Genomic DNA, 27,072 nt, shown 5'->3' with positions numbered 1-27,072 from the left:
AAGGTCAAATAGGAGGCCACCATAACAATCTAGTCAAGAGAAGAATCCTATGATCTGACTTATATTTTACAAGGATCACTTTGGCTACTGTTTGAGTATAGACTATATAGATAGAGGGTGAAAGGAGAAAGGTCACATGGGAGGCCACCATAACAATCTAGTCAAGGGATGATGGTAGCTCTCATCATTAGGGGTAGGAGTAGGGTGGTGGTGCAGAAGTGGTGGTGAGGATTTGGATTTTGGAAGTATTTTCAAGATGGGCTAACAGGATTTCCCAATGGACTGAATGTTGGGTAAGAGAGAAAGGAGTTCTAAGGATGACTCCAAGGTTTTTTATCTGAATATATTTGATTGATATCCAATGGAGAAGCTGTAGGAGAAACAGATTTGGTGGATTTTAAGTCAGAAGTAGGGCCAAGATCAGAAGTCTGATTGTGAACCTGATAATATTAAAAACTGGCAAGATCATGTAAGTGGTGGGATAAACATGTCTGGAGTTTGAGTGATTGGTCTTGGAGGGAGATCTAAAATTGACTGTTGTTGACATATAAATGGTCTTTGAAGCATTGAGATGAAAAGAGATGACAAAAGAAAGAGGTAAAGATGGGGCAGGGGGGAGGATTAAGAGCTGAAATCTGGGGCACTCCAATAGTAAGGTAAAAGAGAACATGAATTAGCAGGAAAGAAGACCAAGACAGAATGCCCAGCAAGGATGGAAAGAAGCCAGAAATTATGTGTCTTGAAAGATAAGTCAAGAAAGTTTATCAAGAAGAGAGGAGTGGTGATTATCTCGGTTAAATATTGCTAAAAGTCAAGTAAGTCCAATGCTAAGAATTGGCCATTGATTTTAGTAAAGTGAAGATCAATGGTGATTTTAATAAGAGAAGTTTTGGTGAAGTGGTGGGTATGAAATACTGATTAATGTAGATTTAAAGGAGCATGGGAGGGTATAAATTGAATACTCTAAATACAGACAACTTTTTTGAGCAGTTTGCTGTGGCAGTGAAAAAATAGGGAAGAAGCTGGAGGAGAAATAAGGTCAAGGGAGAGTTTCTTTTCAAAATAGCAACTGTTTAGTAGATAATTCATGATGTTGGAAAGAGGGGAGAATTCATGATGTGAGCATCGGTGAGAGAGATGAGAGTAGCGCACAATACAATCATGAATAGTTTATTTGTGATAACAGATGGGAAGGGACAATATGTGTATGTTGTCAGTGTGATGAGAAGTTCTTTTCCCACTGTCAGTTTTATCTGTAATGTGGGAAGCAAGGTTATGGCTGAAAATGAGAATGGAGCCAAGGAGGGAGAGGCAGAGAAAGAGGGAGAGGTGGAGGGGAATCTGTATGTTAGGATGATATGATGGTATGATAAACAAGAAATATGATTGCCAGTCACATTCGAGGGCTGTTGTAGATTTATGGTTATGATTAAAGTAGGAGGAGTCACCATAGTTGTGTTTTGCTTTAATCTTGTTTAGCCACATGAGTGAAGACGTAGAATAGATGGGGGGTTAGATTTAGTCAGGGCTGCATTTTGCCAAAGAATTAGGAAAAGAGTGATTGGGATTCACAGGTTCATGAGAGGCAATGATTATAATAATTGATTATGTGATGTAAAGCTTTGTAAAGAGTTAAGTCAAGACATCAAGGGGGTGAGGAACAATGGAAAGCTGATAGAATCAATTGGTTGGAGGTCTGAGAGATTTGAAAGGGTGTTGAGGTCGGGTAGTGGGAAGAAGAACTGGAAAGATAAGAGGACGTGATAAGAGAGGGCACTCATGACACTGATGTTATGGAGGAGGGTGCTATTATTAGCAATAAGCAAGTCTAGACTAGGATATGAAATGAGTTACTATAATAAGGCAAGATCATTGGAGTAAAGAATTCTCAGGACTGAGAGGCCAGGGTTTAGAAAGCATTGTCTATATAGATATTGAAATTTTCAATAATTGAATAGTTTTGGGGAGAGTGATAATAAGCCAGGAGTTAACCTCATTAAGAAATGTGGAAGCATGACCTGGGAGGCAGCAGGTGAATGCAGTCATGAGGAATAGAAGGTGATAAAATATAACAACCTGAGATTTAAAGCTGGGGGTGTTTAGGGAAGAAGGAAGAACAATGGTCTGAAGTGGCATTAAGACTCAAGGAAATCTAAGTTCTCATCATAAGAAAAAGAAATTGTAACTCTGTATGGTGAAAGATGCTAACTAGATTTATTGTGGTGGTGATTATTTCTCCATATACACAATTATCAAATTGCTATGTACAACTGAAGCTAATAATATGTCTATTATACCTCAATACTAAAAGAGACTCAAGGAAGATACCTTCTCCAGATCCACTGGTGTCAGCGCTCTAGCAGAAAATCCCACAGGGAAGCAGTGACCTCTGGGAACAACAGGCTTTTATTGGAAAAGATGAAGGGAACAATCTGAGAAAAGACAGATGATGAGAAGTTAATTCTGGGGGGCCCAATAAAAGGCGTTTGGATGTTGGAGAGTTGCCTTCGATGGCTCTCTTTAGTTATTTTTTCAGACCACCCCAAAGTTCTCTAATGATGATGATCAACATTATCCCTCCTCTGCTTAAAAAATCTTTATGGCTGTCCAGAAGTAAGTGCAACCTTGTGGTCCCTCTCCACTGTAACCTCCCTCTTTTTTGCCCTGGTTATGTCATTTTGTACTCCATGACCTGCTGACTCTACTTGAACCATCATCAGCTCCTCACTATTGCTCAAGTAGGCTTTTACTAGTACTTTCCATTTCTCTGTCATTGCTCAAGCTCCTCCCTGTTTTTTGAAGGAGCCCTTCCCCCAATTGATCTCTACTTCTCATTTCTCAAAATATAACCCAAATTCCAGTTTCTCCCAAAAGGCTTTCTAAATCTCACTGCTCAGAATTGATCTTTATAGAACTTGGAAGCCTTATTGGGTCCACCTGGTTTTAGATTTTATAGCTCTCCTGGAAGGCAGGAACTGTATTTATCTTTGTATTCCCCATCCTTGCTAAGCCCATGAGATACTCAGAGTAGGTTCCACTACTAAATGATTATTTACTGTTTGTCAAATCTATTCCACCCACTGGATACAGGTTTGCATTCTGAAGTTATATAGAGTAAATGTAAGTCTTCTTTCAAATGATGATCCTTGAGTTGTTAAAAAACTCATCTTGAGCTGCTTGTCAACTGAAACATTTCCTAGTTTCTTCAATGCTTCCTTCAGTGGCATGTTTTTCAGATAACCTCCTGCCCACTCTGCTCTTAGAAACAGTCTTATTTCATGGCTGCCTCTTTGAAAACACAGTGCCCAGAATAGCACCAGTGGTTCTCAACCTTCTGGCCCTTTAAATACAGTTCCTCATGTTGTGACCCAACCATAAAATTATTTCATTGCTACTTCATAACTGTAATGTTGCTACTATTATGAATCGTAATATAAATATCTGATATGCAGGATGGTCTTAGGCGGCCCCTGTGAAAGGGTCGTTCGACCGCCAAAGGGGTCACAACCCACAGGTTGAGAACCGCTGGCATAGACTATTCTGCTGGTGTCTGACCCAGGCAGAGTACAGTCAGCCTTTAATTGACATCCTATACCTATATTAATGTAATACAATTTAAATAAATGTTATTAAGATATTTCCTAACAGTGTACCATCAGCATGGGATAATTTAGACTTTCTCTGGTCACTGCTCTCACCTTAAAAACACATCACTACATTAATCTCTGCCTAATTTTATAATAACTTGTTAAACTATTGGCTATTGGTTGAAAATATAAAGCCAATTGTTTAGCATAGAATTATAATTAAGAAAAATTATATCATACAAATATACAAAAACACACATTTAGGAACAACAAATCATCTAGGAACAACAGATACAACATACAACACTCCTGAATAGTGGATATGGATAGCTGCTTTTTTCTCCCTACACTGGGAAACATTCCAAAGCTTTAGAATGTAGATGTATACCTTTTATTTGTACTTGCCATTCACTCTAGCTTCTAATATGTATTTTTATTTTTTCTCATTTTCTTTTTTTTCAATATAGTTTTATTGGTTTCAGATAGGAAGGGAGAGGGAGAGAGAGATGGAAATACCAATGACGACAGAGAATCATTGATCGGCTACCTCCTGCATGCCCCCTGCTGGGGATCGAGCCCTGAACTTGGGCTTGTGCCCTTGACAGGAATTGACCCTGGATCCTTCAGTCTGCAGGCTGGCACTCTGTCTACTGAGCCAAACCGGCCAGGGCTTTTTCTTCATTTTCGATGTACCCCGACTTAATGTTTTATATCTATCTGTGACCTGTTAGATTGGGCATGCTGCCTTTTTGTGAATTTTTTCTTTTATTCTAATTCAATTCTAGGGGCAGAATATTTTGGCTGAAATAAAAAAGAAGTTGGAAAAATTTTGTGACATACACAGAGCTCTGGACATTTCGCTTGTAGATAGTGTTTTCCTTCGAAGAAATTGAACTGGAAGTGTCCCATTACATTTCCGCCCCTTCCTCCTGCAGCTTGTCTGCCTTCCCCACCCAAATAACTGGGCAATTTCACATCTAGAGCATGACGCAGCACTGGAGAGGGAAGAAAACATTTAGATATAGTTACAGGAGCAAGTCTCAGAGAGCAGCAATGAAAGCTTCCAGAATCACAGGTATAAGATAAGGATAGCATTGACATTTGCTGGGAGTTACAGTGATAGTTTCATCTCAGCAATTCCTTTTTCCCCTCAGTCACTCACTGCTGGTTTTTCTTTGTTATAGTTGCCAGGAAGAGCCTTGCTTTTTTTTTTACTTTAAAACCAGAATTTCAGTGGTAAGTTGGATGTAATGGGACGAGACTGAATTTCTCAAGTCTTTACAGTGGTAATACATTTAAGGATTAAAACCCTGTGTTTATATATCTACATATGATAGCATAATTTTTAATCCCTAAATCCTAGATCTTAGAGCATGTGATATTGTCAAACAAGACCTATTTGGCTTAGTTTATTGCATCATTTTTGGGGGAGTGGATCTTTGTAAACATAGTAACGAGGATAGAAATAGCCTTCCATAACTTTATTTATACATATTTGTAAAAGGGCATAGCACTCAAGGTGCTTTTTAAAGCCTCTCTCTTTCTATACTCAATGGAAAAGTTCTCCATCAACCAAAAAGAAAAAAGAAAACCAAAACCACACACAACACACACACACTTTCTTCCCCAACACATACACACACACCCCCCCCCCACAAAAATCAATCTGTATTGCATTTACCAAATAATGTATTGAACTTAAAGAAGCATTTGGGAAGGCTTTTGCAATATTTTGGTGGCATTTTATCTGGTCACCTGAATATTTACTGATGGTACTTCCTCTTGTGAAGTTAACGACCTACTTTTTGTTTTTCACGGTCAGGTTGTGTGTAATGCTTTCTTTAAAACATCTTTATTCCTTCCTTTGATGTCTAAATTTTGCAAAAGGTATAAACATTTTCTTGATTTTTTTTACAGATAGGAAGGGAGAGGGATAGAGAGTTAGAAACATTGATCAGCTGCCTCCTGCACACTCCCTACTGGGGATGTGCCCACAACCAAGGTACATGCCCTTGACCGGAATCGAACCTGAGACCCTTCAGTCCACAGTCCGACGCTCTATCCACTGAGCCAAACCAGTCAGGGCTAAAGTCTTAGTTTTTTAAACTGGTACCTAAAACACTTGATGCTGTTATTTCTACTTATGTCAACATTGTAGAATACCTTTGTGCCTCATTCTCATGGAGTATGACCTTGGATGTTATATAAACACTGGAAATTCACTCACTTAAGTACCCACCCTCACCTCCCAAACAGTTCAGATAGGATCTTAATTACTTTTGTTTTATTTTTTCCTTTTAATTGAATTATTGGGGTGACACTGGTTAACAAAATTACACAGGTTTCAGGTGCACAATTCCATAACACATCATCTGTCCACTGTATTGTATGTTCACCCTTCCAAGTCAAGTCTCCTTCCATCACCATTTATCTCCCCATACCCTCTTCCATTTCTCCTACAACCCCTCCTCCCGCAGTCACCACACTGTTGTCCATGTCCATGAGTTTTTCTCTTTTTTCTTTTCTTTGCTTAATTCCTGCACACTCCCAACCCCTCAAATTCCCTTCCTCCCAGCTGCCAGCCTCTTTCTCTATGAGTCTGTCTCTATCTGCTTTTGTCTTTTATTTTTCCTTTTTGTTTTTAAAGGATGTTTTAGACTTGCCCCTTCTAAAGGAAAACCTGAAACAGAGCAAAGGATGCTCCCAGGTACCATTGTGAAATTTTTCTTTCAAAGTGTGAGTTTTTAACACTGGCTTCTATTTTATTTTTTTAAATAATGGAAACATGTGGCTTGGTAATTTAGTGTTGTTGTGGTGTGTTGTTTTTTTATCAAGGTGATAAATTTCACTGTTTATAGTTCAGTGACACTTAGCAGAGAGAAGAGCTGGCCTTTAAAACATTACAGATGATGTACCGCATTGTCGTACATTTGTGCTGTCTTTCTTTCTCTTTTCCTAGTTAGAGAAAGATTAGTATGACTTGTATCCTCACTGAATCCATGGGGGACTGGGCTCACAGTGGGGACCCAGCTTAAAACCTGACTGGCCTGGGCAGAGCTGTGTTTGTAACAACATGGCCTTGTCTGTGTACTCTTTGCTATGAGTAAGTTCCTTTAAGGACTAAGAAAAGCATACTTTTCTTCTTTTGAGCATGTTTGCTTTTGCTCAAAATCCGCTAGTTCTGCCACATACACTCCTTCACCAATCCCAGAGACTCGTCCTGGAAACGAGCTGGTTCCAAGTCTTTTCTGTGAATAAAGCACCCCGCCCCCCATTTTTGTGCATGTTCTTAAGTAAAGCTCTACAGCTTCTTTATCTGGCTTCAGAAAAGGAGAAAAGAACTAGGGGGCTAAGCCCCTTTCAAAACCTACTCCGAGTGCCAGAGAATTTTTTTCCTTTTCAGATAAATGTGATGTAGATGATTCTGTTGCAGTGGGGGTGGGGATGGGGTGTGCAGAGACAGTTTTTTTTTTTTTATCATCAAGTGATTTCTTTCAAGGACCTTAAAGGGAATTCAGGTGAAGGAGCCCCCATGTATGAGGAGAACTGGCTGCTCCTTTAAGTAGCCCAGACCACAGTCATATAGTAGTGATCATGCCGGATTATTTAAGCCAGGGTTGCCTGCCTGATAGCCACCATGCTGTTTGCAATGCTCTTGCTTTCAATCAGTACATACTGAGTGTAACATTAGGGTTTCTACTCTTAAGGGATTGCCCCCTAATCTGCTTTAGTTTCTAGCTTTGCTTTGTCTTTTTCAAAGTATGTAGCTTACTCTTTTGTACAATGAAAATTTTATTCTGACTTGAATGTAATGAGATTGAAATCAATGACGCTATAATTCGCACTGTTTTGCACATGTCAGCCCTTTTCAGGGAGTAAAAAGCCCTACTGTGTTTTTGAAAAAGATCAAGTATAAGCACAGTACTGAAGTAGAGATACACACTGTATGTTTTTCATATGTGGAACTTTTATGTATCTTGTTGGGTTGTTCTAAATTGGGCTGTTCAATACTGTGTTTGAAGATGGGATGTCATTTTTATAACCATCTTGGTGTTTTAGCACCATTATTATTACTTTTTATATACAGAATGAACTGTGTGCATTTATAGAGCAATAAGAGGATATATTTAATGTACTTTGTTTTTAAATGAATACAAACTAAAAGCATGAATCAATAAAAGTGATTAAAATGAAAAATACATATTTAAAACTCATTATTCTGCAAGGTAGATGGGACTTCTTTAGCTTCATTCTTTTACTTGTAGTGTACTTAGACTAATGCATCATAGCTCTGTTGAGAGATTATACAAGAGCTCTCAACTGAGTTTCTAATTTGTAGTGAGTCATAGATCTTAGAGGCAGCATGGACATTTTAGCCATATTGAGGCCTATTAAGTCATCCATCTACTTTTTACAAAGTTAATAATCCCAATTCCCAAAGTGCTTTCTGAAAACCTATTGTTAAATATGAAAAGACAGAGCAAGACAGTCTTGTAGATCTCTGTGCCACCAGCCCTAGATTATTTTAGTTCATTTCCCTTAGAGTCTACAACCTTTTCTGAGTGCCTACTATGTGCTAACTATGTATTTGGAAAATACTTCCTAAGGGCTCATACAGTGTAGAACTCTATCATGTTGTCCTTAGGGAGCTCTCAGTTGTGTCCAAATTGGTGATCAGCCAGTGTTCTTTGGTTATAAATAACTGAAGCCAATTATTTAAACGAAGCAAATAAGGAATTTAAAGCTGAATGATATGGAAAGAAAGCCTAGAGAACCAGCTTTGCAAAAGGAACAGAAACTAAGAAAAGGACTATTTAACTATCTGGAAAAAATGAACTACAATTTTTAAAAATATTTTTTTATTGATTTCAGAAAAGAAGGGAGAGGGATAGAGAGATAGAAACATCAATGATGAGAACCATCGATCCACTGCCTCCTGTAAAGCTGAATGATATGGAAAGAAAGCCTAGAGAACCAGCTTTGCAAAAGGAACAGAAACTAAGAAAAGGACTATTTAACTATCTGGAAAAAATGAACTACAATTTTTAAAAATATTTTTTTATTGATTTCAGAAAAGAAGGGAGAGGGATAGAGAGATAGAAACATCAATGATGAGAACCATCAATCCACTGCCGCCTACATTCCCCTCACTGGGGATGGAGTCTGCAACCCGGGTACATGCCCTGACTGGGAATTGAACCATGACCCTCCTGGTTCATAGGTTAACACTCAACTACTCAACACTGAACTACTATTTTTTTACGTTTTTCATTATTTGGCTCAAGTTTTGAAGACCTGGGACAGAGGTTCTACTGGCCATACTCCTTTTCCTTGGTTGGGTAGAGGCTGATGAGAGAAAGGATGGGGCAGGAGACCTCTTCTTCAGCTTTTATAATACGAGATAGGACCCTTTGGTTTCTCCTTCCACCCAGGCTGCGGTAAGGGAAAGGCACCTTCCCCAAAAGGAAAGAGATGTGATATTAGTAAAAGGAAATACACATGAGGAATGCCCACTGCAGGGATCTGAACTTAATCAGCTAGAATAGAAGCCAAACTGCACTAATGGCTGGAAGAAATATTAATAAAGATATGGGAACATTCCTATTGTGGAAAATTTAAGAAAGATTTAAAAAGATGCAAAATTGGACTTTGAAGGTCAACCAGGATTTCGACAGGAGGATGGGGAGATGGCCATCTTGATAGGACAAAGAGCATAATAAGAGAGACAGTGAATTGTGCTGGTTATGAATGCAAGCTTTGTGCTTAGATATTATAAACAGATATGTTACCTAATAGCTATACAGACTTGACCAAATGACCCAATTGCTCTGAGTCTGATTCCTTTTCAGCAAAATGAGGGTATTAATACCTGCTTATGGTGTTAGAGTTGCCAGATAAAATACAGAACTCATGGTTAAATGTCAATAAACTACGATTACTTTTTGGTGAATGTACCAAATATTGCATGGGCACACTTATAAGAAAAAAATTTTAGTTGTTTATTTGAAATTGAAATTTAAAATGGGAACCCTATATTTTTATGTTTAATATCTGGCAACCCTGTACAGCATTGTTATGAAAAATTCATTCATGTAAAGTGCCCAATATGATCCTTGTCACATAGTAGGTGCTCAGTAATAAGTGGTAGTGATCATTTTTGTTGTCACCATCATCACAGGCAAAATTCTGAAGCTTTGTATGCCTGAGCATACAAATCTTTCTAATCATTTCTTTTTCGGTCACCGCACCATAGACCATTTCCCAGTTAACTTGTGCTGATACCAGTAAGAGGAGTTCTCATTTTGTACATGGACACAGGTCCGTTCACCTTCTTGTATTTGTATGGCTTCTCTTTCCTTCTGATTCTGTCAGATGTTTCTCTTGTGTATTGATTTCATTTGACTTTATCTTTTAGCCACTCATAATTAATGAATATTATTTTCTATTCCCATCCATAGACCAGTACTGAGAGTATTAAGAGCATCGGAGTTGGGACTATATTTTAAGGGTCAAGAACAGAGTAAACTGAAGCATTGATTGCAGTTTTTGAATTGGAAACTGTAACACTTAATGGTTATGGATCAAATTATCCCACTTTAACGATTATGCCATATAAAATAGAATTAGAAACCTTCTGAAATCTAAAATAGTTATTCTCTTGCTTTTCCTTTATCTGTGAAGCTCATCATATAATCCTAGAGAAATGTCATTAGTTACAGAATATGTCCTTTATTCTCTTGTAGAATTTGTAAAATGATTTTTAAAAAAATCTTTATTATTGTTAAGTATTACGTATTCCCCTCCACCCCCCTCAACCTCTTCTAGCCTCCCTCCCACCCCCGCTCCAGGCCTTCACCACCCTGTTGTCTGTGTCCATGGGTTATGGTTGATCTCTCCCCACCCAACCTCCCACCCAATGTAAAATGATGTTTTGTTGATATGTTTTATTATTTTCCCAAGTAATTTTAACCTTCTTTTATCTCTTTTAAAAACCTAAGCAGCCCCTTCCCCATTTATGCATGGTTATTTTTCTCTTATGTAGTTGTGACATTTACATGCTGGGACAAGATGATATCATAGGACAGAAACTTTAAGATATTGTTTCCAGTGAGCTAGCATATCTGTAGTACTGTCTATATACAGAAATAAACATTTGATAATAATAAAATTACAGCTATAATTTGTTAAGCACTTTCCCATAGTTCCAATCTCAATCTCTGTTAAGCTATTTGCATTCATTATCTCACTTAATTCTCATACTATCCTCATGCTGTTTTCCTTTTTTTATGGTTGGGGAAACTAAGGCACAGAGAAGTTAGATAACTTGACCAAGGACATGCAGTCAATAATTGGCGGAGGCAAGATTTTAATTTTGGTGGTTTGATTCCCTCATTCATTGTGCTGTTACCTTCTTCAAACAATTTGATAGCAAGTTTTCTAGCAAGTTGGTAAAACAAAGCCTTGGAAAATTTAAATTAGCAGAAGAAGACCATTCTAAAGAAGAAACCATTAGGGTTCCATTGAAAAGATACAGTATTCACTCAAATGGGTTACTATTCTTTTCAATATAAGTGATGCTCCACTTCATAGCTTGCTTTTTGTTCTGCTCCGCAGTAGACCTTTGTTTTTTCATGCTCCCTTTTTCTAGTTCCAAACAAAACTCATTCTGCTTCCCTGAGTTTTAAAGATTATTTTCTGACCCTCATGTCAAGGCCTGGGCTCAAATTAGAGAACGGACTGAACTCAGCCAGTGCCTTTTGTATGCTGTCTCACCCCATACACAGCAGTGCCATATTTTAGCCCAATTGCAGAAAATAAATCCTTTGCATGGGGTGGAAAAACAAAACAAAACAAAAACTCAATGGCTAGGAAAAGGATAATAAATCCTCTTTAAAGATAGCATCAAAAATGGCAATTCCACTTTGTTTATAAATCCTCAATTATAGTAGAAATAAACTCTCAGTCCAGTGCTTTTACATCCAAACCACAACTTGACCTTGAAGATGCTATCACAGCCCTAGCCAGTTTGGCTTCAGTGGATAGAGTGTTGGCCTGTGGATCGAAGGGTCCTGGGTTTGATTCTAGTCAAGGGCATGTACCTTGGTTGTAGACTCCTCTCCAGCCCGGACCCTGGTTGGGGCTCATGAAGGAGGCAACCAATCAATGTGTTTCTCTCGCATCGATATTTCTCTCTGACTTTTCCTCTCTCTCTCACTCTCTCTAAAAATCAATGGAAAAATATCCTTAGGTGAGGTTTAAAAAATATTAAAATATATATATATATTTTTAAAAAGATGCTATCACAATGTAAAATTTCTACTATTAAATAGAATTCCATGTGCTAAAAAAGAACAAATAAACAAACCAGAAGTACCATAGCCTGTGGGGATGTACAAGAGTGAGGGATGAGGGGCAATTAAGGAATGATTTAAAAAATGAAAGACAGCCAACAGACAAGTCTTTCTTGGCCGACTTGCCCCTGATTCTGCCAAGATGGGAGTGAAAATTCAACTCATTCTTTAGGGGGAAATAATTAAGGAAAAAGTAAATGTATAATCAGTCTTGACAACAATAATCTTGGTGCCACCACCTTACATTAGATGCTGCTCCATGGTTTCTGAAAGGCTTCCACAAATATTTCTCCTACATCTCATTTGGTCTTCACAGCCATGGATGAGGTGGGATTACCTGTATTTTTTCTGTGACTCAGGAAATGCAATTGCTTGCCCCAAAGTACAAAATTAGTTATTGATAGACCCAAACTAAGACTTATGTCTTTAATTTCTTATGGGTGTTTTTTTGTTGTTGTTGTTATTTGTATGTTGTTGTTTTACCTTTCACTGTGAGTTTTCTTTTTCTTGAAGATGGGAATTAGTTGAGTTTGGTGTTTTCGCCTCACATTATCTGGAAACAGACATTGTTTTGAGAACTGTGGCTGATGCTTCTTGATGGAGCCAAAGGAATCTGGCTGCCCTTCTTGAATAGATCCCAAATCTTATAATAGATTCTTGAATAGAAGCATGGATGAAATGACATTTGTTTTCCTATTTGTGGGATGGATTTTTGGTGTGGTCAGAAGATAAGATCTTCCACATGGCTTTGAAATTATCTTTATATATAAAAGCCTGATATGCTAAGTGTCTGACTGAGCAGTTGACCGACCAGTCACTATGATGTGAACTGACCACTAGGGGACAGATGCTCCAACTGGTAGGTTAGCTTGCTGCTGGGGTCCTGCTGATCAGGACTGAGTGAGATGGGGCTAGACCAGGGGTGGGCAAAATTTTTGACCTGAGGGCCACAATGGGTTCTTAAACTGGACCGGAGGGCCGGAACAAAAGCATGGATGGAGTGTTTGTGTGAACTAATATAAATTCAAAGTAAACATCATTACATTAAAGGGTACGGTCTTTTTTTTCAACAGTCTTATTCATTTCAAACGGGCCGGATCCGGCCCGCGGGCCGTAGTTTGCCCACAGCTGGGCTAGACATTCCCTGGAGCCCACCCATGGTCCCTCCCATGATCCCTCCCTGGCCACTGGCCCCAGTCGGCCCCAGTCAGCCCCGATCAGGACTGGGTAGACGGCCTTGATCAGCCCCAATCACCGGCCAGGTGGAGAGACCCCACCCGTGCACAAATTCATGTACCAGGCCTCTAGTGTTGAATAAAAAATGATAAGAGCTCCTTAAATGTACCTCTGTTTTATTTCTCATTGCATTGAAGGTCAGTGTGATGTATTCACGAACAGTTAGTGCTATGGTGTAGAAATAATACCAATCATCCCTCATTTGAATCACTTCCTCTTTGTGTTTCTTTAGAGATGTGTGATGTGAGGTTAGTAAATAAGGGGATACTTAGGAAAACAAGCTATTTTGGGCCTTGGTGAATGTGGGCATTGATATCTGTGTTCCTTGCTATCATACGCTGAGTAACAAACTTATGTCTAAAAATACATACCAGATTCTTCCCTTCGATATTTGCATTTTCCCTTTCCTGAGGAACATATGCAAATATTTGTACCTATATGATGCATTTAGATAGAATTTTCCCAAGACTCTTTTCACAACCTTTTGAACATACAAAGTGAATGAAGGAAAACTATAGAAAAGGCAATCAAGAAGAAAATCAAATGATTAATTTCTGGAAAGAATATTGTGCTTTGGGAAATTTAAAACTGCACCTTCTCCCTGTGCTATATCAAATTATTTAAGAAGCTTGGAGCCCAGTCGGTGTGACTCAGTTGTTGAGCCTCGACCTATGTATGAACCAGGAGGTTGCAGTTTGATCCCAGTCAGGTCACATGCCTGGGTTGTGGGCTCCATCCCCAGGGTGGGGCATACAAGAGGCAACCGATCAATAATTTTCTCTCATCACTGATGTCTCTCTCTCTCTCTTCCTCTCTGAAATCAATAAAAATCTTTTTTTTAAAAAGAAGCTTGGAGAGATTTAAGATTATACAACTATAACTAGTGGCCTAAACCCTGAGCCTAGCCTAAACCCTTGACCAAGGCCATCAGTTAGTGGTAACTTCTGTTACTTAACTCCCTAACTGAAAAGCAAGAGGCTTATGTACAAGCTGTCATGAGGCTTGTTGTTCTGTAAGGACATACTCACTCATTTATCCAGCCAAACCTTCCGGAAGCCTGGACTTATCATGCAAGTTAAGAGAGTAAATAGCATGATAGTGATGCTGAAAGTTTCATGGTTTCTATTCTGTAACCCCTCCTAATCCTTAGTTACTCTCTTCCCTCCCTCCGTGAGTCCCTGTCATCCTAACAACAGACCTCAGCATCCCAGAGATTGGAAGACCCCCACCGAGCTCTGCCCACAGGACACACCGATCCGATCCATCCTGCCATTTGGAGCATTGAAGCTCAGATTCCCAAGCCCCCTTTGAATCTCCTAGTGCAGGGATGCATTATCTTTAGGAGGTGACTATCTTGCCAATCCAGGGGCACAATGGAAGCAATTTTGTAGAAGCCCAGCCATTACCGGCACTGGCAGAAGGAGTGGGATTATTATTTCCATTTTCAAGCTGGGAAGCATCTGACCACTATTAGCCAAATGTGCTTCTCCAGTTAGGACCCAGTCCTGAATCGGGTCCTTAAAACTACTCAGTGTTAATCATCTGAATACATATCTGTACCTTTTGTAGTGACTAATGTGGGTGAACCGATATGTTTTTGTTTTATTTTCACTACTCATATAAAACTGAGTTTTATGCTATAAAAGGAAAAAAAAGATCTGTCATATCGCTCAATTTATAGTTACCCAACACTAATATAAAAAGAGTGTGTCTTTTACAGTAGCACTTAGGCAGCATGCTCTTTTGCAAGGCCTTTTAGCTCATGGCTCACTAAGTAGATTTTGGAAAGTTGAGAAACAGAGATGGAACATTTTTCCAGAACCAGTGGAATGTCCCACAAGTAAATCTAGGGTTTTCAATTTCAGATCCTCTGGAAGAACTGAATTCATTTTCGTTCTTCCCTCTTAAAAGATTTATCTTGGACACTGGCTGATGCAGGGACTGTCTGTACCTCCCCTCCCTTCTTAAAACCATCCTCTGCCTTAGCCCTGTCATCGAGTTCGCTTATGGGGAATTGAAAGCAGACTCTCCATCTCAAAAATGGTGTCTTTGCAGCCTATTAAGCTCAAAAATATTATGTTTGAGGATTTATTTTAGATATTTATATTACGTTTTGAAATATCACTGCTTCCTAGTCTGTGAAATATGCTGCATTTGAGGGTTGGTGTTAAATATGCCTCTTAGGACAGGAACTACCAATTTTGATTTCAGAAGATAAAAAACATGTAGAGACAGAAGCTCAGATCTAGCATCATTTATTATGCAGGAATCACAGAAAATATCATTTGTCCCCTTAAGCCTATACTGAGTCCCCGTCTTTTGTGTTTCATGGGGAAGGTAAGATTTGCTGTGTCACAATTTCCTTTCTTTCTGCTTAAATATGGAATAACTCTTCCAAATCCAAATTACAGGGTTGTTTTGTTGTTGTTGTTGTTGTTTTTTAACTGATTTTTTTATTGTTGTTTAATCTAGGCCCTAAACCTGGAAGTGACTGTCAGTGTGCCAAGGAGGAATATGTTACATAAATTTTTGTATCCTCATCCAAGGATATTTTTCTATTATTTTTAATTTTTAGAGAGAGTGGAAGGGAGGAGGAGAGAAAGAGGATGTGAGACACATCAATTGGTTGCCTTCCACATGTACCCTGACAAGGGCTGGGGATCAAGCCTACAACCAAAGTATGTGCCCTTGACCTGGAATTGAACATGCAACCCTTCAGTCCATGGGCCAATGCTCTAATCACTCAGCCAGGATGGCTAGGGCTCACATAAAATTTTAGTGGGCCATGATGATTTAACAGTATGAGCCAAATTATTTTTAATAATTTTTAATAGAGTCCCCCCCCCCCAAGTTTTAACCTCTTCGTTTTATAAATGAGAACAATGAGACTCTTTATTTAATGGCCCAGGGTCACATAAAAATGGAATTCAAATTCAGTTCAGTGTAGTGTCAAAATCTGTTTTTTATAACACTGTGTTAATTTGAAAATATAGAACTGTCTATATTTGATTGAACAAGAAATTTAAATTTAATAACTGAGGCATTATAATATAGTAACTAAGAATAGTGATTTGATGGGTAGGTGTAGAGCAAGGGAGAGTGGCAGTAACATAAGTTATATTGTCTTCTATCATAGTAGAAAACAAAAAGTAATATATAAAATTGATCAAGAAACAATGGGATACACACATGGATGTGTCCAAAGAAGTAATAATGCAAACTCTTAAAAGAGGTTGTACTGGAGGGACTAGGACTGGGATTGATAAAGAATAAAACAAAAATGTACTCATAATTTCACAACTGAGAGATAACTTCTGTACCCACTTGGAGTGTCTTTCTGTCTTTTTTTTCTAGTCACATAAAAGGCCTTTTTAAAAAAAATATATACTTGAGATATATGTATAACTTGTTTCTTTGTATCTACTTTCCTCACTTTTTCATTATATATTATTTCCATATCATTAAACATTCTTTAAAGACAGACTTTAATGACCTGAATGCCTCCTTTAGATTACTTCTTTTATAACTTCCTCTACTCTTAAAATGTCTCCAGCAAAAAAAAAAAATTAACACTTTGTAGAATTTAGCCGGGCCAATCAGGGGAAGGTGCCACCCCCATCACCCCACTGCTACTGCCACTCCCGGCCACTGACCCTCCTTGGCCCTTGCAGCCACTGCAGTTTTGTCTGGAAGGACATCCGGAAGGATGTCCAGTAGATGTCTGGTCTATCCAGTCTAATTAGCATATTACCCTTTTATTAGTATAGATTGTAGTTAGTTAGTAGTCATAACTACTACTTGAACTTATGAATTGCTAACTGTGACAGTAAATAAATTAGCCTTCATTTATTAGTCTATTTAGGAAGTCATTTGCTTTTTAGGTTACATAATGGCTTTTTAAGTACTAGAATGTGGGGCTGTTGGTAAATGCAATTCTCTTGTTTCTAACAGCTTATATTGTGACTGCTTGGATAGAGGTGATATTAAAGACTAGTTAAGAGCATGGATTGGTATTATATTTTTACAGCTCAGTATCAGTGTGACTTTGGGCAAATTACAGCTTCTTATTACACCTCCTTTTCAAGGTTATAAAGACTAAATGAGATAATGAAGTACATAGCACAGAGCCTGAGCAATAGCAGTACCGAATATTCTCGTGTGTGTGTGTGTGTGTGTGTGTGTGTGTCCTCATTGTGAAGCCTTTGGTTATTGGACAGAACAACAGTGATTGGCTTTCGTAGAGGTTGAACAGCATCAGAACTTTCAAAGTAGCTGGTCATGGGGAGGGAAAGCAAATAACCCATTTTTAAATCTGGGCCAGCAGGAAGGCATCTTTGTTCTGTCCCATTGAGCTAAGTCTTATAAGTAACTTCAGACTCTGCAGTGAGCCAGCTGCACACAGGCATTTACCAAGTTCACGGCTGTGTCTGCAGTGCTTGACCACCACTGAAATGCACGCCGGTGCCCCAAAGAACTGGCTTATGCTTTTTTCCTCATTATTCACTGGCTACGTAGTTTCTATATTGAGGCCTGTGCTGCTCTAATAAATGATTATGGATGGTAAAGTAGTGGCTTCCATTTACTGAGTGCTGACTATGTTATATAGCTAAGGGCTTTTCATGCATTATCGCATTTAGTCCTCCTGGCTACTGTGTGAGACTGTTACTATCATCCCTGTTTTATAGATGAGGAAACTAAGATTGATTGAGATTTGGTGTTACCTAGTGAGAATTTGAGTGCTGCCCTGCCTGACTCCAGAATCTGAGCCTTTAGTTTTACTTGTAGCTCTACTGCCTTTGTTTCATAATTACTGCAGAGCCTCATTCATTGGCTCACTCGACATTAGTTGAGGTCCTACTCTGTGCCCCCACACAGAGTTCTCAGTACTGGGTTATAGCACACAGACAAAAGTTCCTGCCCTCCTAAAGCTTACCTTCTATAATGTTAAGTTACTTGTGTCCATTTCCCTCCTAGAAATAGTGTTCCCCATAAGGCAGTGACTGTGTCTTATTCCCCTTGATTTGGGGGGAGGGGGTTGGCGGGGTGTAACTGAAATTTTATTCAAGACTAAGAATAATTCCTGGGCATATGAAAGAATTATTTCTACAAAAATATTGGAAGCTAAGGCATGCCACCTTCTGTTCGTCTATTTATTTTAGCACTGGCTTTTATACCTTCCAGAGTCCTCAAACTGGAGTTGTTCTTACTGGTACTTTAAGAAGCATTCAGGGAGTTATTATTATTTATGATAAAGTGGCTTTTTGATATCTTGGATTCTTTGACTTCCCTAAATGTTTTATAAGTATGTGGGCCAGCATAAAAATCATCTTTCTTTAGAATACACTAAAAATACATCAGACAAAACTAGTACCAGAGGATTAATTACATGATACAATAAATAAAAATATTCTGATATAATTTTAAAAATACATGATATAGCAGGAAAGCCTAACTGTGAGGGGAAAAATCATGTACATTTTATTCTGTGATTTCAAGAATATTAAATCTTTCCCGACCAGTGAATTATTATAATTTTAAAGAAAATGGTATCATAAAATGTTTGTGTTGAATGTCATTTATTAGCCAGGTAAAGGTTGAAACTAATTTTAAATAGCCTTGGGTGCAGGCTACTGTGAAATAATCTTTACCCAGTAAGTCATCAATAAATACTAGCAAGTATGTGGTATTTTAATAAAGTAGTTGCCTTATTTTTCCCTTGGAAATACAATTAAACCTTTTTGATCCCATGAGGAGCAAATGGCTGGTAATGTTTCTCATTTTTTAAGAATCATTTATCCAAGATTCCTGGCAAAGCAGCTGGCTGTTCATTTTAGAGTTTGACATTGCTTCTCCTTGGGACGTGGTGCTGGGCTTTCTGATAACCAGTGCAAACTCCATGAATATCTTTCGTTTCTCTAGAAGGAGGCTACCAGCTGGATATGCAAATACTCCCTGACGGCCCAAAGAGTGATGTGGACTTTTCAGAGATTCTTAATGCAATTCAAGAAAGTAAGTTTCACTCAAATTTTAAATTTATTGTAAAAGAGGAAACTCTTATAATACTTGGGAGGGGTCCCTAAAACTAGAGACCTTGGATGCCAGAGTTTAAAAAACTGCAATGACGTCTTAAAGGAGATATGGGTTAAATAGTTTGAGACCAGAAGAGATGGTTAGTGAAATGCAGGTTTAATTTATAAAACTGTGAACCACATAATATTGGGGTCTTTGAAGAAGCCTGGTGGAAAACCTTAGTGGAATTATAAATTCTGTATATGGAATATGCTATGCTATTTTATAAATCACTAGGTATTGTAATTTTTTAGATTCCTGGGTTAATCATACCAAATGAAAAATCTGTAACAAACCAGAATACTATTCCTTTGCTGAGATGTAAGTAGTAGGAAGTAAGTGTAGATGCAGTAAGCCAAATGCAAGAATTTATTCTCTAAAACGGGCATCAGGAGTCACTGATGATGGGCTGTGATCCAGAAGTGAACCCCTCTCTTCTAAGAATTTTGATTAATCAAGGTTTACTTTTCTTAGGCTACTTTATTTGTGTTTTATGATTTTCACTAGGAATTTTTCCATAATTAATACATTTAGTCTAATTCTAGATTTAGCTCTGAAGATGGATGATGCAGTATCACATACTAAGTCATTAATATTTCTGTTTTGTTATTGGAGCTCTAATCTATAACAATAAAAGTGTAATATGCTATTAGACCAGATATGCTGAACAACCTTCCGGACCTCATTCTGGACGTCCTTCCAGATGAAGCTGCTGTGGTGGGGGCCAAGGCAGAGGCAGTTAGGGGCTATCAGGCAGGCAGGCAAATGCTTAGGGACGATCAGGCAGGCAGGAAGAGGCAGTTAGGGACAATCAGGCAGGCAGGCAAGTGGTTAGGGGTGATGAAACATCCTATATAATAAAAAGCTAAAATGCAAATTGTCCCCTCAGTAATTTGACTGACCAGGAGTTAGCCCTCTTGCTATGATGTATGCTGACCACCAGGGGGCAGCGTGGAACGAAGGAAGGTCCTGGCCAGCAGCCAGGGAAGTAAGGTCCTGATCAGCCCTGATCTCCATGAGGGGGCCCCCCCCCCCCCGGTGCATGAATTTTGTCCACCAGGCCTCTAGTTCTAGATAATGATGTTCCTCTTTAAATAACAATGCTGCATTTAAAGGATTTGGATGTGAAGATCATTGCATTGCATAAAGAAACAATGCAATTTTCTTGTTGTTGTTGCTACGATGAGTTTTGTGACATTGCATTTGTATGTGAGTTTTTAATAAACAATTTCAAGCATTTTTAGTCATCCCCTTTTGTCATTTTACTACTCTCCTGACCTTATGAGATACTATCTCCACTTTTTGGACAACTTAGGGTGGGAGAAGTAAAGTATCAAGGTCATCTGATAAATAATGGAGACCAAACTAGAATGGAGGGTTAATGCCTTCATGAATGTGCTCAGTTTAGGTGTTTAAACACACATAGGTGAAGGATCCTAAAGTTGAAGAAGATGAGGCTGAAATATTTATGATGAAGAATGTAAGAGGACCAGCTATTTGTTCTGGCTGGACAGTCCCTTCAGATTAGGTTCATGAAGAAAAGAGAAAAATTTCCGGAGGAAAATAAAAATCAAATTAATAATAAGTACTGATTTAATTTGACTGGAAATTGCCTTTTTAAGGGCCAAGTATGATTGTAACTTAAATAAGTTCTTAACATTAAATGTATCTTTTTTAAAAGTAAAAAACCAAATTAATAGATATTAGACAGAAAATAACTTTTCATGGAAAGTTATAAAATTATGTAATTACATTATTTGATGTGAAAGATGATAAAGCATACAGTGCTGAAAGGACTTAAAAATATTTTAACCCAGCCGCTGTGGCTCAGTGGTTGAGCACTGACCCATGAACCTAGAGGTCACTGGTTCGATTCCTGATCAGGGCACATGCTCAGGTTGCAGGCTGGATCCCCAGCAGGGGCCGTGTAGGAGGTAGCAGATGGATGATGTTTCTATCTCTCTATCCCTATCCCTTCCTCTATAAAAATCAATAAGAAAATATTTTAATAAATGATACAGTGGCTTCCCTGCAAGTCAGGAGATGAATATTTTTAGGGCTGAATGAACTTACATCAAAATTAACTAAATGTTTATGAGACTATTTTTATAGTAATTTTTGTTAGCACATCTTAGTAAAGACATTTGTATATGACGCTTTATAGTTTAGAATGGTGAATTTGTTATGAACAGATAGAAGAACATAAGTTTATAAGTACTTTATATTTAAATTTAAAAATAAGAAAAAGAAAGTGTTATTCCACTTTAAAATGCAAATCAAATTTTTTATTGGTTTAAGAATTTTCTAATCTATTATTTTCATGTTGAGAATTAAGTTTTATGCTAAATAGGTTTGGGAAGTTGCTCACATAGCCTGGGTTATTTCTGGTGGGAAAGATTTGGGCTATTTATTCACCTTCAGTTTCTATCTGGATTCCATATGTACTTCAGATATTTAACCAGTTCATTGAAATTTCTAAGTATAAAAATGTATAGTTTGGTTCTTCAAGGGACTGCACCTTAGATTATTGTTTATAAAAAGCTTTGAGAGACCAACATATAAAAATGTAAAAAAAATATACTATAGGATTTAAACATCAGTAAAACTTCTCTCCTCTATTTTTAGCATGATGATGGAGAGTGTTCATTGTTTTCTTAGAATTTTGTGGAATATATGTATGGCCTTCAAGATCAAGATAGAAGAGTGAGTGTGTGTGTGTGAGTATGTGTGTGTGAGTGTGTGTGTGTGTGTTTCAAACATTTCTTGAGTCTGAGATAGGCCAGACTCAAGAAATGTTTTAAGAATTTTGTTTTTAAGGCAACCCTAATTAAAAGCAGATATTAATTTCTCCATTTTATTTATTTATTTATTTGTTTATTTGCTTGTTTTAATCCTCCCCCAGGATATTTTTTCCATTGCTTTTCAGAGAGAATGCAAGGGAGGGAGGGAGGGAAGGAGGGGGAGAGAGAAACATCCATGTGAGACACACTGATTGGTTGCCTCCCACATGAGCCCAAATCAGGCCAGTGATCGAGCCTTCTACCCAGGTACGTGCCTTTGACCAGGAATCAACCCTCAACCCTTGGGTGTGTAGGCTGACCCTCTAACCACTGAGATCACTGGCCAGGGCTAATTTCTTTATTTTAAAAGTGAAGAAACTGTGTATATCTCCCCAAGGCTATATGGGTAATATATGACAGAGGCAATATTTAATCCTACATCAGCCCTTGTTCTGCTATTTAAAAGAGAAAATAAAATGAATAAGAAAAACTAACTACTTTGGATTTCTAAAATGTTATTACTATGTTGTTACATCTTAATGTAAGAATTCCTCCCTATTCTTCTACATTGTAAAGTATATTTGTATTTTTTCCTATAGTGCTTATGCCCTTAGAATAGCTTCACCTATTCAAAAAAAGATTCGTTGGAGAAGCTGGCCATCCATAAGTTGTTTCTCAACTTCCTGCATCGCAGCTATACAGCTTATAGGGAAGAAAAGAGTTACTCTATTCATTCAACCACCTAGCCATCTCACCTGTTATGTTCCAGGCTCTGTGCTAGGCATAACATCTTAAAGTAGTGTTGAATGTTTTGGTGTATAGTTTAATTCATGAAAAATTAAAATGGCCACAGATCCCATTTTGTTTCATTGTTCAAATTGAAAACAACTTGGTTTCTTTTTAGGAAAAAAGCATTTATACGTGTCAGCATAATGTAAGTGTGTGTGTGTGTGTGTGTGTGTGTGTGTGTGTGTGTGTGTGTTCCTTGATGTTATTTTCCCCATCTCTTCATTCTCTTCCTTTGCTCCTCATCCCATGATGGCAGCCAGGTTCCTTGAACTCCTTTGGTTCTGCAGAGTTTTGTGTTGTCTAAAGTTCCTGGCTTCTGTTTTCTACAAGCCTGAGCTTTTGGGTGGGTAATGCTTGGATACGAGGAGAGGAGAGGAGAGGAGAGGAGAGGAGAGGAGAGGAGAGGAGGAGAGGAGAAGGGGAGGGGAGGGGGGGAGAGGAGGGGAAAGAGAGAGAAACATCAATTTATTGTTCCACTTATTTATGCATTTATTGGTTGATTCTTATATGTGCTCTTACCTAGGATCAAACCTACAACCTTCGCATATGGGGGCAACACTCTAATCAACTGAGCTTCCCGACCAAGGCCATGTGGATACTCTTGAGTGGCATTCATACTCTAGCAGACATTATTGTGTTATAGTCCATTAGGTTCTAATGAAGGAAAGAGAGTGAAGAGCAGAGTGTTTGAAATGAGAGCTGGGAGTTGGAAGGATTGCTCAATACTTGTTATCCTGTAGCCTGACCCTCTGTGCTCACACACTTGCCCACATCCTATATAATAAAAGGCTAATATGCAAATCGACTGAATGGCAGAACGACCAGTCACTATGACGTGCACTGACCACCAGGGGGCAGATGCTCAATGTAAGAGCTGCCCCCTGGTGGTCAGTGTGCTCCCACAGGGGGAGTGCTGCTCAGCCAGAAGCCGGGCTCACAGCTGGTGAGCGCAGCATTGGTGGTAGGAGCCTCTCCCACCTCCACGGCAGTGCTAAGGATGTCCGGGGAGCGGGCCTAAGCCATCAGTTGGACATCCCCCAAGGGCTCCTGGACTGCAAGAGGGCATAGGCTGTGCTGAGGGACCCCTGCGAGTGCACGAATTTCGTGCACTGTGCCTCTAGTAATCATATAATTGCTCCTCCATTGGTGGCTCTTTGTATTTCTATGGCTGAGGAGACTGAGTCATTTCTCAGAGACATCCACTGAGTCATTTTGAATCTAATTTCTAGAGCTCTGATTTCCAATTTTATTTTGAATCCACACAGTCATGCTGTTTCAAAGGAGAAGATGGGGAAGAGGGAAGGGCTGACATATATTGAAGTAGTTATCTTGTCTGGCAACTGTGGTTGTGGTTGACCTTCTTACCTACATTATTTTATTTGGTGTTAGATTCTCTTTGCTTAATTTCCACATTTGTAAGAGAGAGATAATTATCCAGGCAAAGCCCTTAGTGTAGTGCCTGGCAAGCTCTGGGCAAGTGTGGGCTGCCTCCTTGTCTTGATTCCTCTCAAAAGTTCTGCATGGTAAATTGTATGATCTCCACTTAAAAGATAAAGAAGTTAAAGTTTAAGTTAAATAACCGAATCTGATAGCTACTAAGAAGGGGGACTAGCATTTGAACCCAGGCTTGTCTGAATCCAAAGCTCATGCTCCTTTCAGAGAAGGGAAAATTATGTTCAGTAGACTTTGAGGATCTTTAATGCAGAACATCACTGACCTCTTTTCAAGTCGTGAAAAGGTAACCAAGGTTACTGAGCAAAGCTGGAGTCGGGCACACAGTTCTCTAAATATCACTCCCAGGGTTGTAATAGGTGCTTCATTGTCTGCCCTGTTACAGAACTAATGAAGGCGTCTGCCTCTTCTTTAAAATGAAGTAGCAGTTGGAGAAGCTTTTCATAAGAACTGCTAGAGGCCAGGTGCACGAAATTTGTGCACTGGGGGGGGGGTCCTTCAGCCCAGCCTGCACCCTCTCCAATCTGGGACCCCTCAGGGGATCAGGCCTAAACTGGCAGTCAGACATCCCTCTCACAATCCAGGACTGCTGGCTCTCAAACACTCGCCTGCCTGCCTGCCTGCCTGCCTGCCTGATTACCCCTAAATGTTTCTGCCTGCCAGCCTGATCACTCCCTAAGCGCTCCCCTGCCAGCCTGATGGACGCCTAACTGCTCTTCTGCCGGCCCGATTGCCCCCAACTGCCCTCCCCTGCCGGCCATCTTGTGGTGGCCATCTTGTGCGAGGGTGTTATGGTCAATTTGCATATTACCTCTTTATTAAATAGGATGCTGTCCCAGGACCGAGTCGATGGTCTTGGTCCCATTGCAGAGTGTACGGTGGGAACCCCATGCCATAATCAGTGCTCTGTTTTATACACAGCATCATTAGGGAGCCAGGAAATGCCAATATAATTACTTTCTTAATGACCACACATGTTTTTTGAATTTCAAAATATTTTAAGTAAATTTTCTATGGCAGGAAAAGAGTGCCTGCTCAGATTTGTATCGGTGAGGATCCCAGTTTTCTAACCCAGTGTTTCTTTGGGATGTATTAATATAACCACTTAAATGTTGCCATAACACACTAATGGAAGTCTGCAAACTTTTTATTGCAGGAGAATCAGTTTTTTTCCCCCAAATATATTTTCACATATCATCTCAATATATAAAACAGATAACTGGGCTGTTTGGGGTGAGGTGGGGTTGGTGGGTAGAGGACATAGGGCTTTGCCCACTCAGTTTCCTCTTTCTTGAAGCTCCCAAAAGGATTCTGGGGTTCCAGGGAACACACTGAAAACCACTGGCCTATTATAAAGGAATAAAGCCAGCTAAGAAAGGATTTGTGTCCTTTCTAATTATTTCATTTATTTATTTTGAGTTTTCTGAACTAGTCCCTTTTAAAAAATTACTATTAGTAGTAAACCAGGCAGTCTTTGCCTTAGGGACATTCTCAGATTCATTGAAAGAGTAGTGAACATCTAGAGCAGTGGTTCTCAACCTTAGGCCCTTTAAATACAGTTCCTTATGTTGTGACCCAACCATAAAATTATTTTCGTTGCTACTTCATAACTGTAATGTTGCTACTGTTATGAATCGTAATGTAAATATCTGAAATGCAGGATGGTCTTAGGTGACCCCTGTGACAGGGTTGTTCGACCGCCAAAGGGGTCACGACCCACAGGTTGGGAACCGCTGATCTAGAGAGTCCTAGGCTTGCAAGGGTCATATAAATGCTAAGTGGTGTTTAGTCTTTAAAATCCCAGCCTAAGGTGCTCAAAGCTGTGCTGATTCTGTGTGTTTCCCTGAAGTTTTAAAAACATTTCATTTGATCTATTTGTTCAAGTTTAAAATATGTGAGATCTGTCGGGCTAATGATGTAAAGTCTAGCTTTATTTAGAACTGTGACAACGTGATTGTTTGGTGGTTAAGTGACTTCCTGTTCTTGAAAGCCTATTATTTAAGAATAATAGAATGCTTTCCAATAAAAAGAAAGAAGCCGGTTAGAAAGAGCTTGGAGAAAACAGCACTGATGATTCTCAACACACAGTCAGCTTTCAATAAATTGTTGTCTATTCTCACTTCCTTTAAATTAAATCTGAGCCTAAAAGAGAAACAGATTCTTTTAGATAATCTCACAAAGCTCATTAGGAAGGAAAAGATAACAGTTTATATACTGTGACAACTAGCTTTTATTTATTTTAAAATGGACACTGTGTGCCTTCTATTTGCCAGCAATTCTGGAGCTACCTTGAGCTTTCACCTAAAAGGAACCCTAGACATAAAGATAAGCCTGCTATAAAACAGCCAGGCAAGGGTTCAGATTGAGATATAAACACGTGGTTTTTTTTTTTGCATTCTAAATTATTCCTGAAGGTGTCCCCCTTTTTTGGCACTTTCTAATGAGGCTTTGAGGTCACTGTGTGATACCTTCAGAATCCTGAGTATCAGGTGGAATAATGTGGAACTCAGGACAAAAATAGTATAATGAACTGGCACTTGAACAAATAGAGACTTAGGTTATGCTGCTCAGCCCTCTCATGTCTTCAGTGACCTGTAATTCCACTTTATTTTCTCTGCATCAGAAAATACTGAGATTGAAGCACCCTGTCCTGTAATACAAGGTGGGGTTATACTGCTGCATGTGGAAAATAGAGAATTAAAGACAAGAGCAGTGAATCCAACTGTTTTGATTTTTTTTGTATTTATTTCTTATTCTCTTTTAGACTATTTCTGAAACATATTTACTGTTTTGCCTCCCGCCCCTCCC

At 38.9% G+C, this 27,072-nt stretch overlaps 1 protein-coding gene across 3 annotated transcripts in view; it reads left to right on the top strand.

The window, feature by feature from the left end:
* Positions 1-27,072, top strand: part of ANO4 (anoctamin 4) — a 241,271-nt gene that overhangs the window by 82,015 nt on the left and 132,184 nt on the right. For 2 of the 3 annotated variants that reach the window (XM_015567603.1, XM_006769374.2), the window contains exon 3: positions 19,094-19,183. The exons of the other annotated variant lie outside the window; for it this stretch is intronic. In XM_015567603.1, coding sequence (XP_015423089.1) covers positions 19,094-19,183 — 90 coding nt within the window. The remainder of the gene's footprint in view (positions 1-19,093; positions 19,184-27,072) is intronic. 3 annotated transcript variants of the gene reach the window in all.

Source organism: Myotis davidii, unplaced genomic scaffold (assembly GCF_000327345.1).
Source record: "Myotis davidii unplaced genomic scaffold, ASM32734v1 scaffold120, whole genome shotgun sequence".
Taxonomy (NCBI): Eukaryota; Metazoa; Chordata; class Mammalia; order Chiroptera; family Vespertilionidae; genus Myotis; species Myotis davidii.
Note: the sequence above shows the minus strand (reverse complement) of the source record. Positions and strands in the feature narration are given on the sequence as shown.